Consider the following 14,657-nt stretch of genomic DNA (forward strand, 5'->3'; position numbering starts at 1 on the left):
TTTTCTTTTTTCTGGAGCGGAAGACAATTCTTTTCAAAATATGCTTTATCTTCTTGTACTAACACAGCAAATGCTTTAATCATGACATATTCACCTTCATCATCCACAAGCAAAATCTTAAGACCATGCAGTAGTCACAAGGACAAGCTTTGGTTTCAATGTCTCATCTCTCTGTTCTCTCCCTAATCAATGGGAAAAGATATGCTCCTTTAAAAACAGAGCAGGCAGCATCTAGCCTAGGTATGTGCAAGTGGCTCAATGCATTAGAAAGAAATTAATTTCTGTTTTCTCTATTTAAAGAAGTCTCCTTTTATCCACTGGCTACAGAGGAAGCCTAGAGAGAGTGTCTCATTAGGCAATTAACTTAACCTAAGTCTGATTAGGCAACTTAGTATTATTCCAGAGCAAAATTTTTAAAAGTATCAATACAAATCTGACATTTGCTACAAGGAACTCACTTGTCTTTTTGTTGATACCATGCATCTTTCAAGACTGATGGCTGAACTGAACTCCCCTGGTGTCTCCCATGCCTTAGCTCCTGGATGCCAGCCAGCGTGTGTATTACAGATGAGACCGGGGTGAAGATGCTAACGGCACACTGCATCACAGCTGCGACTCAACAGAAACATTCTCACTCAAGTGTGTTCCTGAACCTGGAAATAACTCTTCTGGCTGCTGCTGCAAGCTCCACTAGCATGTACACCACGTTGTCTTCACCACAAGCACCAAAGAACTGCATCCAGTGAAAGAAGCTAGCAAAACCAGCGAGTCCGGTAAGAAATCTCAAGAGGCCAGTGGAAGCCAGTTTCTGAATATACTAGAAGGATAAAAAGCCCAGAATCATGGGTAGGGACCAGATCACAAGGTCAAATCTGCACAGAGTGTGCAGTATCCATCTCCAGAAATTACACAGCACCTGGGTGCTGCATAGGATTCCTTTTCCTCCAGGTATCCTTTCTCAAAGCCTTCTGCAGAGAAGCATCCATATTATCTGATGGCAAAGGAAGAAAGGTTTACGAGCACGTCTTCTTGCACTTACCACTGTCAGAATGCCTTTTATTGCTACACTCCTGCTCTGCTGTCGACACAGCAATAGAAAACAAATGTTTAGCAAAGTATCAAGAGGAGACAGGAGAGCAAACCAACTCCCATTCAGCTCAAACAATAGTTTTAGCACTAAAATTTATCACAAAGCCCCAGTCACTGCCTCTGTTTGATCACCCAGACAAATCAGGGTTCTGAGCTACGTTTCTGGCCATCTGCTCCATTACAGTCTCCGTCAACATATGGGGAAAAGTGAAAACCCCAACTTACTGAAAGCAGTTTGGTCCAAATACAGTGGCAAGATTGCCAAGGTTCATCCTGTTCTCTACATGATGTTCAGCAACCTTTATCAGGAACTGGCACAGATACTTCAGCAGGCAGTAATGAGCATCAGGCAGTTCTCTAAGGAGTTCTTTCAAGTCACTTTCCTTCTGCATGTCGTTTCTAGTATCTAGGAAAAACAAGAGGAGAAAAAACATATGTATATATATGGTTTTTTACATTTCTGCCAATTTACTTACATGGGTGAGCAAGCAGGGGGATCTAAAATTTAGTCTTATTTCTATTCAGAGACATAGTCCTCCAAATCCCTCAATTTTCCTCTACACCTTTTTCCTGAGGTTCACCTTGGCCACCACTGGCACTGTTTTAATGCTCACTTTTACACTGCAACTGTTTTCCTCAGCAGAATCAGCAGTCCTCAGAGCTAACGACATTGGAGCATGTTTATTCCCATCTGGTACGTAGCTGTATCTGCTTTAACTTTAGCTCTACCACATGCCCTGCTTCTATGCATCTTCTGGATGTTACTTCTGCTTCCTAAACTCAATCTCATACTCTGTTTTAGTTTCCTCTCCCATGAAAACATTCAGAAAGAAGCAAGCAAAAACAGTAAAACAAGAAGGCTCCCAAAACGTAGGTGTTGCTACAACAGTAGTATGTTGTTAGAATAACTGTACTACAGTACTTTCTGTGGGTACATTTTATGACAAGCTCAATTTTGTATCTTTTGTCAGACTGTCAACTTCAAACTTGGTCTTAGATGAGGAGTTCTGCTTACAGAAAAAAGGCTGTTAAGGGCACTGTTATACTCCATAACGAGCCAAAACTTGGCCTAATGTTAGAGAACAACCTTGTTACACTGTACAATCTTCTAGAATTTAAGTATGGATAAAAGTTTCCCATACTAAGCCAGTTAATGTCCAAGTATGAATAAGGTCAATTTTCTTTCATGTGGGTTTTGTTTTGGTTTTTGGTTTGTTTGTTTTTGGGTAATTTATGTTGTGGGCTTTTTTTTTTTTTTTAAGCAAAAATTGCATGAACTTCACAGGTATTGTGTTTAAACAGACCCAGGCAGCAAACACAAGTTTGGCCTCACATACAGCTTCTACGTAAGTATAGCAGTCTGTATAAAAACATCTGAAAGCGACTCCTGATAACTCAACCATTAAGTTGCAGTGTGATTTCTATTTTCCAATCAGACATTTTTGTAGCCAATAAACAGGATTTATCCCACATATAGTTTGGCAAACAAGTCAGTTTTGTATGTATGTACTTGCCATTTCATACAGTTGAACTTGCAGGATTTCATCTGCTTCCAAGCTTAGGTCTCCTGCCTTAAATGACATGCACAATGCATGGTGAGAGAAGCCGTTTTAAGTTTTATACCCATGGAGAATTCAATTTTGTCTGTTTTGGTACCACAGACTTAGTATGAATCCTTTCATGACAGCAGGCCAAAGTCTAAAATGTCAGTCAAATTACAGAACCAAACCTTTCAACCAACTGATTAATTATATGCTTTTCTTCTACAGCTAACAAATGAGCTCCTTCAGAAAAGTCTAACATCAAATATGCATGAAGCAGATGCGCAAAAAACTTATTTGCTTATTTATCGCAAGTATTTTTTAAAAAATATTTTAGAGCTATACAGAATAAAAGCGATCATGACTGCTACTATGAATCTGCTTGGTAACAGTAAGAAATCTGATTTATTATTTTTATTTCTGCAGCAAAATTTCAGGATGCTTCTGAAGGCTGTATTAAACAGAGTAACAATAAGGAATTTAATCGGATTTGTGTTTGCACTGATCGAAGTGGACTGGACAGTCTCTGACTTGATTACTAATTGTCTTCTCATGAAGCTTAAAGAAAAACAAAACATATTTCCACATAGCCAGAACATTAACATTCACCTCCTAACACACTTCTCTTCAGACAACAAAACAACCAGCACAATTGCTTGGAGTTATGATAAGGAAAGCCAGAGCCACCTATCAGAAAAAACGCACCTCTTCCACCACCATCATCCCATCACCTAATTAGGGAATGCCCTTGAGAACCAATTGCCTCACTGAGCCTCCCACTGGGGCTTTAGACTGACAGGTACTTTTTCATTTACAGAAAGATTTTCTGTCCCTTCCAAACTAGAAAGATGCTAATAACTGCCACAAAATATTCTGAACACAGGTTTGCACTCTGACAACAAACAAAGCTACTGGCCTCATGGCACCAGTTGTATTCGGTGGGTAGGATGTCCCTATTCATTAACCGTGAGATATTATGCAGTGCAGATCAACATCAGAGATGCTTATCACTGGGCACAGCCAAACCTTTGTTCATTTCTGTACTTTCGAAACAGAGACAGATATCAGACTGCAAGATCTTGAGAAATTACCCTAATTGAAGGACACAGAGACACTGAACAACATGAGGCAACAAACCCCATTTACTGAGCCACGAAATTCCTCGTCCTTGTGAAATCGGAGAAAGAAAATACAGGTTTCCTCTCTCCTCGTTTTCCTGTGAAAAACCAAGGGAAAGAACTCAAACCTTTCTCCCAAGACAATTCAAAAATCAAAACTCATTTGTTAATTCTCTTGTTGCTGGCACTTTTTTTTTTTAAATGGATTTCAGCTTTACCTTTAAAAATAACTATTACAATTTGTGGTCAGTTTAAGAAGTGACACACATAAACAGCATTCCAGGCACTTTGTACATTTTCCAGGACCTCTGCTGTCCATGACCATTACTTCAAATTAAGTATCTTATCAACTTAGAGAGCAAAAAGTCTTGAGTCACAACAACCAACTGCTTGGAGTATTCCTCCTCCTTTTGTCCACCTGCTAGACAATTTTTCAGTCTGCTTCAAAATCAATCACTAAGGTTTACTCAGCTGGTACTGACCACCCGAGACACGTTAGTGCACCAGAGCTGTTCATGCTTCCACGGAGACAGGAATCATGTGTAGCAAAGCCCTAAGCCTATGTAGATGCCCCATTCTGTGAAGCACAAGCTGTCCTGTGGAAGTCAAGACTACCAAGTGTAGTCTTTCTTATTCAGTCAGACTGAAGAGGGTGGCACGAAGCTAAGCATATGCTTCGGTCCCTGAAGCATCCCAAGAGAAGACAAATGAGCTTGTCGACAATGGAAACAGCAGAATGCCAGATTCCCAAAGGCAACTCAGAAACCTATATTCAAGATGTATTTCCAGATATGCCCAGCTACCAACACACTTGTGATTTTCAAGCACAGTACATGAAGCTCTTTTGAAAATTTTACCCAATACAGTAGAGGAGAAAGGAGTAAAAGAAGAATGAAGGCTAAGGGGAAGGTGCACTCAAGGCAGAGTCAAAGGCATTCACTTCTTTATTTTGGGAGCCTGCCAGAAGCCATGTGAAGCTGACAGCACCCCAGCAGAGGTCTGCAAGAGAAGCCTAGCTAGATGAGAGCCAGGCAGGACTTGAAACCAGGGATGAGATAGTGCTTTCTGGTCTGAGGAAGCGAACAAAACCAGCAGCCTCAGGCCACTTCTAGGCTCAGCAGCTGGAGGACACAGTGTGACACAGGCAGAGAGTCAAGGAAAGCAGAAAGGGCAGTGTGGCACCTCAGAACTGAGCTAGGCACTTAGTACTGAGGGACAAACCAAGGAGACAACTGAAAAGGACAGGCAGTCTCTCTAAAAATGTTAATTAACTAGAAACAGGAGCCTCAACAGTGTAGGAGGTACAGACACATTTACAAGGGTGTTTTCAGTCTTATTTAATTTCAGTATACACCCACAGATCACAACAAGAGGGACATATTTTCCAATGGTTCATCCTATTTCAGAACATATTGAGTTTCTTTGACATGCTATAGACATGATCTAATTCCCTAATTCCTCTTCATGCTACTCTTTCAAACATCACTGAAGGTATGGATGCAGACAGGTATGTTTTCATCATGTCCCAAACAACTCCAGCCTGGAAGCACTGAAACCATAGCAGCACAGTGCCATGCCCTAGCCAATTATCTCTTCTGCGAGGTGAGGAAGGGAGCCCAAGGCTCAGTGTCAGGCTGCCATGTCTGCATAGCTTTCAGCTGCCTCGCATACCACCAGCTTGGAGAGCGGACAGAAAAGCTTGCATCTGTCTGTAGATATCAACGTGCCCTAATCTCCGGCACATTGGCAGCAGGTTGTACACTGCGGTACCATTGAGCCTACCGGGCTACTGGAGGAATCACAGCATTTCTTTCCACCTCCACAATCTATGGGAAGTAGTACTCCAGCCTCTCTCCGCCAAGAATCAGTCTGCATCAGACACGATCCTGCCCCAGAGAAGGCAAAAAATAATCATGCCTTGTTACCATCAGTAGCAGACATGCTGGAAGTCCTCATCATAAGAAGGTTGTCAGCACAATCTAACTTGACACCCCCCACTCTGCATCATTATGCAGAGCACACTGCAGAGCTGTATTTATGCTTCATTTCGACATATTGGGATCAGAGCACTCTCAACTTCTTTTCCGTTCTGCTGAGTGTCATCATCTGCATAAGAAATCCAGTTCCAAGAGTTCTTACTGCATAACAAACATCTGCATGTGGAAGACAGCAGTTATTTCTCCAGTTTGGAACTAGTCTTGGTAACACCAAAATGACAATAAAAGCCAAAGGAAAAGATTAAAATCACGTCAAAAGAGTCTGGTGAATCTGATTCGCTGCACTGCTGCAGTTACTGTGGTTAAAGGGTCATTTCTCATCTATGCATTTTCACACTCATTTATTCATTTTCACAGTCACTGTTCACGTTGAAATTTGACCTCTAAAAATTCCCCAACACAACCTATATTTTCGGTTCTGCTTGTTCATGTAACTCAAATAGCTGCTGGCTACTAAGCGCTCCCTAAACTGACCTGTTGATCAGAAGGGAGCTGCTCCTTCCCTTCCACCACCTCCCAGTCCTCTCCTTGAAAACTTGGTGGGCATCAGACCTAACCTTGCCAGCCGTGTCAGGTTGTGAGCAGGAGGTATGTGAGGTATGACTTGTATCTAGCTGCTGCCCACTGAAAAATACAAATTCTCTAGGATAGAGCAACGTCAAGAAGCCAGAGTGATCAAACAGCACTCAACTTAATTAGCCTGTGTACCAAAGGAAGACAGAAGCCCACATATCGCTGTACCCTCACTGGAGGGGGGAATGCAATGACAACAGCAAAGAAATTCACACAAGGGAAAAGCTGTGTGTGCTAAAAATTAAAAGCACAATAGCAACCTGTCTTGCTAAAAGCAAGTGACCTGTGAAAGGGTGTAACAGCTGTGCATACAGTTCCTAGCACGGACAAATATCTTAAGAGTCAGTGATCCTGATATAAAAGATAAGGAATGAAAAGCCAGAAGGAATAAACAAGCTCAAGCAGGGACTGCTGTATGGGAGCTGCTGATTTCTTCCAGCTGAGGTTTCTGAAAAACTTTCACTGCTCTGTAAGCATGGCCTGCCTGTTTTGCACGGACAGGCACAGCTCTGCTCTGCAGTGAAGCCTCAGTTATAAAAGAGATTTTGATAGACATATTTTACCCCATGACTCCCTGCAAGGAAGCAGCCTTCATATTTCTCAGGCGCTCTGAGGAGACTGGCCAACACAAAGATCACTATCAGTGTGTCCCTGGCCTGCACTTGCCACACACATCTCTGATCAACATCATTTTCGGAGGGAGGCCCTTCTCAGCTCCCACTACCGCTGCCCTTCTCCAAGGGCAGAGAGAGAACCTCAGGACACAACAAACAGCCTTTAGGATATGCTACGTGATGTTTTCTAGAACTGAACAGTCTTGGCATTGCACTGAATATTTATATAAACAGCAACGCGTCAGGATTTGGGAGCAGCATGCAGAGAGCTCCATTTTCACACGACATTGCACAGGCTGCAGACTGCATGCCAAACCAGCTGGGCGGACTTCCTGACCTGCCGACGGGTCAGGTTCTCTCTTTTTCATAAAAGGGCAGATTATTTACTCATTGCTTTGGTAACAAAGCCTATACCCAGAATTAAAAATAGTTACAGCTACAGGTAAAATTTGTAATTTTCAGTACAGCTATTTTTAACTAGAGGAATCACTCCCAAACAATTTTTATAGGAAGTAAAGTAACTGTGTGTTATAGTCAGGCCAAGATCTCAGCTGGCTTAGAAAAACGCTGATATCAATCCCTGAAAATATTCCAGAGGAACTCTAACACAAACCCAAAAAACCATTTCCCATGCAAAGCTTACTGTAACAGAGCTTGTAATTGCCTTCACTGTAGAAGTGGCTCCAGATTCAAAGTTATTTTATAATAACCTGTTGGCTCAGAAAGAGCTTGACCTCCTTTCTTCATAGTTCACAAAAAGAACACCCATGCACGCATCCTCTTGGTACCATTTTGCAATGAGTACCCTTGTACATAAGTGAATAGTTAACTCCTCCAATCCTGCATAGCTGGTTGATCATTTAACTGTAAACATCAGCCCGTCTACCACTTAAGATAATCTGAACCTGGTGAAAGTCACCAGTGCCTTCCGTAGCAACTCATTTATGCTGTATTTGCTATGGCATGAAAAAAACCTCAGTTTGCTTCAAACTTTACGAAAGCCTTCCTCTTACCATAACAGCCAATCTGGCTATTTCAAATAACTTCTTAATTCTTCTAATCAAAATTATAATGGGACTATAACTAGAGCTTGTTGTGCAATACAGGCAAACTTAGTTATGCAGACATGTCACAGTTAACTGACTTGTGAAGAACTGGGTTCATGAGTTACACCAGTAACTTTTTTTTGAAACAAGCAAGCTTGGTGGGTAAACCTGCTAAGAAAAAGGGTACCTATCTCATTTCCATAGAAAGTACGGCGGTGATTCTGCATTTCCTGTGGGAAGAGGGAATGAATGAAACTTTCCACAAACAGCACTGTTCACAAAGTACATCAATAGTTCCTGGTGCAATACACCAACATGACCTTTGTGGGGACAGGGATGGTGTGATTTAAACAAGATTTCCACTGAAACGGTGATTTGTGAGAAAGAACATAATTAAATACAGCTCATGAGTCAGACTTGGTGAAATCTAGAAGACCCAAAAGAAAGCACAGCTATGACCAGAAAAAAGGGACTTTCTAGAACAACGGCACCTTCCCACACAACACTTCCTGAACCCTATCCTTGGGCCCCAGACAACTTTGCTATATGAGAAGGTATTTTACACAGCCCACATACAGCCTGGTTAGAGCTGAAGTGCCTGCACTTAAGGGAAGGCACAGAGCTCTTCCCTTGTGTACCCTGAACTGTCTGTATATCCCCAAACAGGAAAGAAAAGACATGATGGTGTTCTCCCTCCTCCAGGCAATGGCTAAGCTCACCTCCACTGCAGGAAAGAAAAGCTGAAGACAGACCTTGGGACAAGAGTGTGAGAATTTTGTACCATCTTCCACGAAGGATGCATGTCAGAGTGCATGTTGCTCCTCTGCAGCATGCACCACATTTTTCTGTAAAGCGTACATCTCTAGTTTTACTAGAGATTCAGTATTCAGACTCACTCATTTTGCAGCTTCCTAAGAAGACAATACAAAGAGGCATCAACTGCCTGCAGCAAGAGAAAAGAACTGCCACTGGCCCACACGGTCGAGGAACAGGGCCAACCACCACCTATTCCACATAACAACACAGACTGTCTGATGCAGATTAATTAGACTGAGAAATCATCTGACATGAAGTTGTGCAAGTTTCAACTTTCTAAACTAGAAGTGATGCCCTTTCTTATGGTTGATTCATGACTCAAAGAGGGGAGAGGGGGGACAGCAGGAAAGAAAGAAAAGAGAAGTCTTCCAGGTTGTGCGCTGTAACAGGGAATAAAAGGTAAAGTCTGTTGTTACTTGCAAAATGGCTCATTTTTTGATGGGCAATTACATTCCTTACTAAGTAGAAATTTAGACAATGTATGCTGTGGGCCCAGTGGATATTCCATTTGATTAGCAGATGAAGTTGTTATACATTTTCAGAGTCCATTAGAATGAACTTGCCAGAAATCATCCTAGCAAAACAGAAGCAAATCTGTGTCCTACGGAGTCTGCAGCTATTGTCTACAAGCCTGCACAGTGAAACCAGCTGATCATTTCCCATTATATTCAGCAGATAGAAGTGGATTGGAAAACTATAAATAGTCAAGACTTTACCAAACACCTAAGAAACTGTTTTCTATCTTTTGCAACAGAATTGCACATCTGTGAGTACTCTGGGAGCAGGTGAGAGCTAAAGTCAAGGGAAATGCAGAGCGAAGTAGGTAAACTGAAGAACAGTGTTGGTTATGCTCACTGCATAACCAGTTATCCAGAAAGAAAGTGCACGGAAGGATGGAGATTTTACCTCTCACTTACCCTGGTAAAGCTGAATGAACCTGGGATGTAAGGCAGAGGTGATAATCCCATCTGGCAACTCTCTCAAAAACAATTTCAGCAGACTGGCTGCTGCATACACATCACCATCTTTAACAAGTTCCACCTCTTCTCCACGCTCGTATTGCATACGCAACTGTTCTACCATTTTCATGCTGCCGTTTACCCGGAAGAGGCCTTCCTGCGTCATACCTGTAATTATATATTTCACATGAGATTGATCTGAACTAAGACATCCCAGTGATACAATGAAACAGATATTCCAGTGTGAATGATGCACTCATAGCAATACAATGGAGGGCAATTAATTAATACAACTGCATTTAAAAAGCCGCCACAACAATATTTCCCCCCAGAAACCTCCTCTAGTCAAGTAATTGGATTATGACAATCAACAAACACTAGTGACCGGATCTGGAGCCCTGGGATACTCTTTGAGAACCCAAGAAACTCAGTGGCATTGCTGTAAACTCACACCATGCAGAAGTCTGTTGAGACAGAATCATTTTTCAGTGGTGCATTTCCACAGAAAAGGATCCAGATTCTACAAAACAGTTCTGTTGTTTGGTTTTTGCAGTAGGCTGTTACTTTGTTCAGGACTGCCAAATTTACACACATGACTACTTCCAGCTTCATATTTTAGGCTAACAGCTTCTTAACTGTGACCATCATGAAGCAAAACCATTTGAATACCTGCTGATTGCAGCAGTAACACCATAATGAGCACTGCAACTTTACAGCAGCAGAAAATTTCAGTGAGCAAACGTGTATTTCGGAGAGCACGAAGCCCACAGTATTTCACAATGACAAAGCAAAGGTATCTATCACTTCAGGCCAGACACCCTGCACCCAGTGAAGGAGATGCAGAAAAGAGTTTCCATGGAGGAAGACAGATGAATCATACTGCATCAAACCACTTTCTAGGAATATGCTGAGATTCAAAACCTTCAGTTAAGTGCCTAAAGCTGAACTCAATAAATTAATTCTTCTCTAGAACACTTTCACCACAGAAGTTCTGCCTTTTCTAATACTGTGTCTATAGACCTGCTTATTCTTCTTCAGAAGCATAACAATGAAAGGATCAAAACATGTATGGTTTTCATCAGTTCAGAGTAGCCATCGCTAAACAGCAGCCTGATAGAATGCTCCCAGTCCAAGAAAGCAATACTGATGGAGCTGAGTTTGTAGGGAGAAATAATCTCGTTTATTGGACCAGGAGACAAACGGATCTACTAGGGAAAAAAACGTGGACTAGCACTCAAGTGTTTTACTTGACTAATATAAGACACCGCTTACAAATCCTGCATTCCTGGTTTCACGACAAAACACATTCGGATGTGGCATGCTGTTACTGCCATCTTGGGGCAGCAGCAAACACCACAGCTCAATGATTTTCATTTCTGCAGCCCTGAGCAAAGGACAGCCCCCACACAGATCAACCTTCCTTTGCTCCTCATCAGTCTTTTATGGAAATAAAGAGAGGCTGGAACATACTGGTAACAGTAATCAGATACGACTAAATTCAGTACAGGAAAACTTGGCTTCATCTATAAATTTGAAAATAGGCAGCTTAATGGAAACTTCGTGCAAGCATGTGGCTGCCCAACAGTCCGCTCAGCTTTTTCAAACGGGTACTCAGTTCCTCATGAGCTAGAGGAGAGACTCTGAAATGGTCCAGCTTTAAAAAGCCCCATAATGCCTCTTACAACACCTTTGTGGAATAGGACTTATAAGACAATATAACCAAGATTCACAAAATACTGCCTCCAAATAGTCTGGATTCATACCTGGGCCTCTTAAGTGTTTTCACAGTTAACTTTACCATTAATTCACAAAACAAACCTTAGGCAAGCACAGGACATCCATTTCAAGAATTTCCCATGTTAGCGGGCATCTTTGAGATCTTGTGTGCACTTTTAAGAACGGGAATGGATTGTATCTTTATCGGGGCTAGATGATCACCTTGGTGTTCAGAAGCCTAGCTAATCTTGCTACAGAGTAGAGGACTTTGCTTGTTTAGTTCGTCTTAGGGAAAAAAATCATGTGGGATTCAGATCTTTATATGGAACACAGAGCACAGCCCACAGCTTGCAGTCAAGAAGTTTTGTCTGCTTCTGGTTTTGCTTAAACCTAAATGATCCAAAAACTTTTTCCATCCTTGCTCTTTCAGTGTTCTAGCAGACATTTAAGGCAAGTTGAAGGAGATCAAGCAAGATGCTGCTGTATAAATGTAGGATCATGTTTTAAATTTGCAATGTACCTTAATCCAAGCTAACTTTCAAGCCATGTTTGCATCTATCAGCTTCTAAGGGTTTGTTAAGATACAGGCATGGAATTTAAGGCTCTCCAATTGGATTATCATTACTGAGTAGCTAAAAGAAAACCCTTAGAGTGAAACAAGATGTAGCTTCTTACAAGATGAAATTACATCTGTAAAATCTTTTCCATTGCTGCACAACGGCCATAGGATGCCATCTGTGCACCAATGCTCTAGATTTCTGCAAATACATGTATTTCAACAACAGGAACTGAAGTCCCGTTAAATGATGGCAAAGAGAAGCTAAGAATTGGACACCTACTTCCGTGAGGGTATTAATAATAACTAGAATCTATCTGAAAACCTGTAAGAACATGCATTCCTCTTCAGTAATATACTCTGATGGGGTTTGCGTGCCTGTAAATATCTCTATATAGATTTTTATTCTTCTCAATGTCAGAAAGTGTTAAAGACCTTTTGCAACTAGGAAATGACACAAACCTTCACAAATGGAATACATTCCATTTATAAACTGAACAACTTATTACGAGAGTGTGCTGCTTCATAACACCATAGTTTACCTTTATAAACAACCTACTAAAAAGCAACTTCAGCATTAAGGCAGAAAAAAAACCAAACAAACACATACAGTAATATTCTTTGCAGGTGGTTAGTGCCTCAACCTTATTCAGCCCGTGTACCACAAAAAACAGGATAGATCACTCCCTTTGAAGAGTCTTACATAGAGTGCTACAAAGCAAAAGTGACTCCATTAAGCTTACCATGCTGGGTGAGGTACTCTACTATATTCCACACAACTATTGGGATGCCGTTCTTGCAGAGTGCTAAAAAGCAAAAGTGACTCCATTAAGCAGCTTACCATGCTGGGTGAGGTACTCTACTATATTCCACACAACTATTGGGATGCCGTTCTTGCTCAGCCCCTGCTCCTGGAGCTCCAGAAGACTCACACCAAACACCTTTGGAGAGCTCAAGCCCCTCTGCTTGTTCAGTGGAAGAGAGGCTACCTTTTTCATGTCCTCCTTCAATCTCACAGCCGACTGGCTTTGCTTAAGGGAGCAGAAGGGGTGGAGAAGCAACATCAGTCACATTTGCTGCAGCAGGTTGCACAGTTACAACGTGAACATATACATCAAAATAATTTTTTATGCTCCAGAATAAGGTTTTAGTCTTAATTTTAATCCACAGGAAAATCTATGGTGAAATAGGAAAATAAAAATTAACAGGGAAAAAAATAGAGGAGTAACTAACAGGAAAAGAGTGTCTGGTCTGTAGTTAAGATCAGGGAGAAAGACTCATTTTGTAAGATTGTTACTAGAGTAACAAATAATGGGGACTGGCAGGAGACTGCTTTGGTAACTCACCCTGTTCAGATGGGTTACAAAAACAACTGGACAAACACAGACATGAAAAATCCCAATACCCCACACCATTGGTTCAGGTTGTCCCCAGGATGCCTGTCAGAGTATGGAAGATACTCTGGGAAAGGTTCAATGCACCCTTCTAACAGATGGTGTTCCCTAGGGATTCATTTTGGCCACTGTCAGGTGAGATAGATCATTATGAAAGGTTTTATGTTATGCTTAGTATCTAGTAAGTCTGAAATTTAATTTCTCAGGTTTGTGACCTTATAAATATTAATGATAAATGGTACACGTATCAGTGTTTGAACTAAAATTTGACTGACATTAAAATATCACATCTTTTAAAAAGAGATGTTCCCATCCACTATTAAGTGAATAATATATGATTTTTCACTCTAGGTAGACACATGCCAAGGCAAAAAATCATATAGCCTGTGTTAAATTCAGAAGACAGCAAAAATCCTTTGAGCAGTTTCTGAGCAGCTGTGATGCTTAGAGAGCTTTTCCAATTACAGCCTCCAATTAGCTTCACTATCTTACTCAGTTACAGGTTTCCAGCCTGTTTCCGTTTCAGCATTCGAAAACGTGAGTCATGGAGCTGGATTTACTTGGGGAAACAAGATTTAAATCTGCAAGAGAACCAAGAGACATTTCCCAAGTCCACAGGAACGGAAGAGGCAATTTTTGAGCTTGTTTCAGGATCTGGAAAGGATGCGCTAACTAGGAATAAATAGTTATGCAGAGTTACCCAAAATATACATCTAACCAAACTCAAAATGAAAGCAGCCCTTCAAACCAGCTCCGAAACAAAGAGTTCAAAGTCATAGGATCTTAGAGATGGAAGATCTGGTTTTACACAGGGAAAAGTTGCCCAAATATTAATGCAACTGTTACTGAATACCAAGGCTGGAAAAAGCAACTTAATCATCTCCGCACGGTACCGCCACGATGTGCCGCCCAGAGAACACGACTGGAGTTGAGGAAAGCTACTTATATGCCACAGGAACGCGCTTTTCCAGCTCATCCAACCTTAACGCTGAGCACGATGCAGCGCAGTTGCTCACTAGCAACTTTGCTTAACACTGATTAAAAAAAAAAAAAGAGAGAGAGAGAGAGAAGAAAAAAGCCTGGAATCGCCTTTATTCATCTCCACTTTTCCCAAAGGAGCAGCAGCTGCCGAAAGGGGAGAAAGAGAGCGCTCGGGACGAAAAGGCGCCAGGCCCAGGCCGGCCTCTCCCCCCCACCCTCCCCGCCCCGTAAGGGAGCCCGGCGGAGGGCAGCGGCAC

At 41.7% G+C, this 14,657-nt stretch overlaps 1 protein-coding gene across 1 annotated transcript in view; it reads right to left on the bottom strand.

Annotated features, from left to right (window-relative positions):
- FAM13A (family with sequence similarity 13, member A) overlaps positions 1–13,089 on the bottom strand; it is a gene marked incomplete at its 3' end in the record, with an annotated part of 16,651 nt that extends 3,562 nt beyond the window's left edge. Inside the window, exons 1-4 of the mRNA XM_010154692.1 lie at positions 12,867–13,089; positions 9,712–9,921; positions 8,551–8,557; positions 1,315–1,488 (exon numbers count right to left, since the gene is read on the bottom strand). Coding sequence (XP_010152994.1) covers positions 1,315–1,488; positions 8,551–8,557; positions 9,712–9,921; positions 12,867–13,089 — 614 coding nt within the window. The remainder of the gene's footprint in view (positions 1–1,314; positions 1,489–8,550; positions 8,558–9,711; positions 9,922–12,866) is intronic.
- Between the last annotated feature and the right edge of the window lie 1,568 nt (positions 13,090–14,657).

This window comes from Eurypyga helias, unplaced genomic scaffold, assembly GCF_000690775.1.
Source record: "Eurypyga helias isolate BGI_N326 unplaced genomic scaffold, ASM69077v1 scaffold3427, whole genome shotgun sequence".
Classification (NCBI taxonomy): domain Eukaryota; kingdom Metazoa; phylum Chordata; class Aves; order Eurypygiformes; family Eurypygidae; genus Eurypyga; species Eurypyga helias.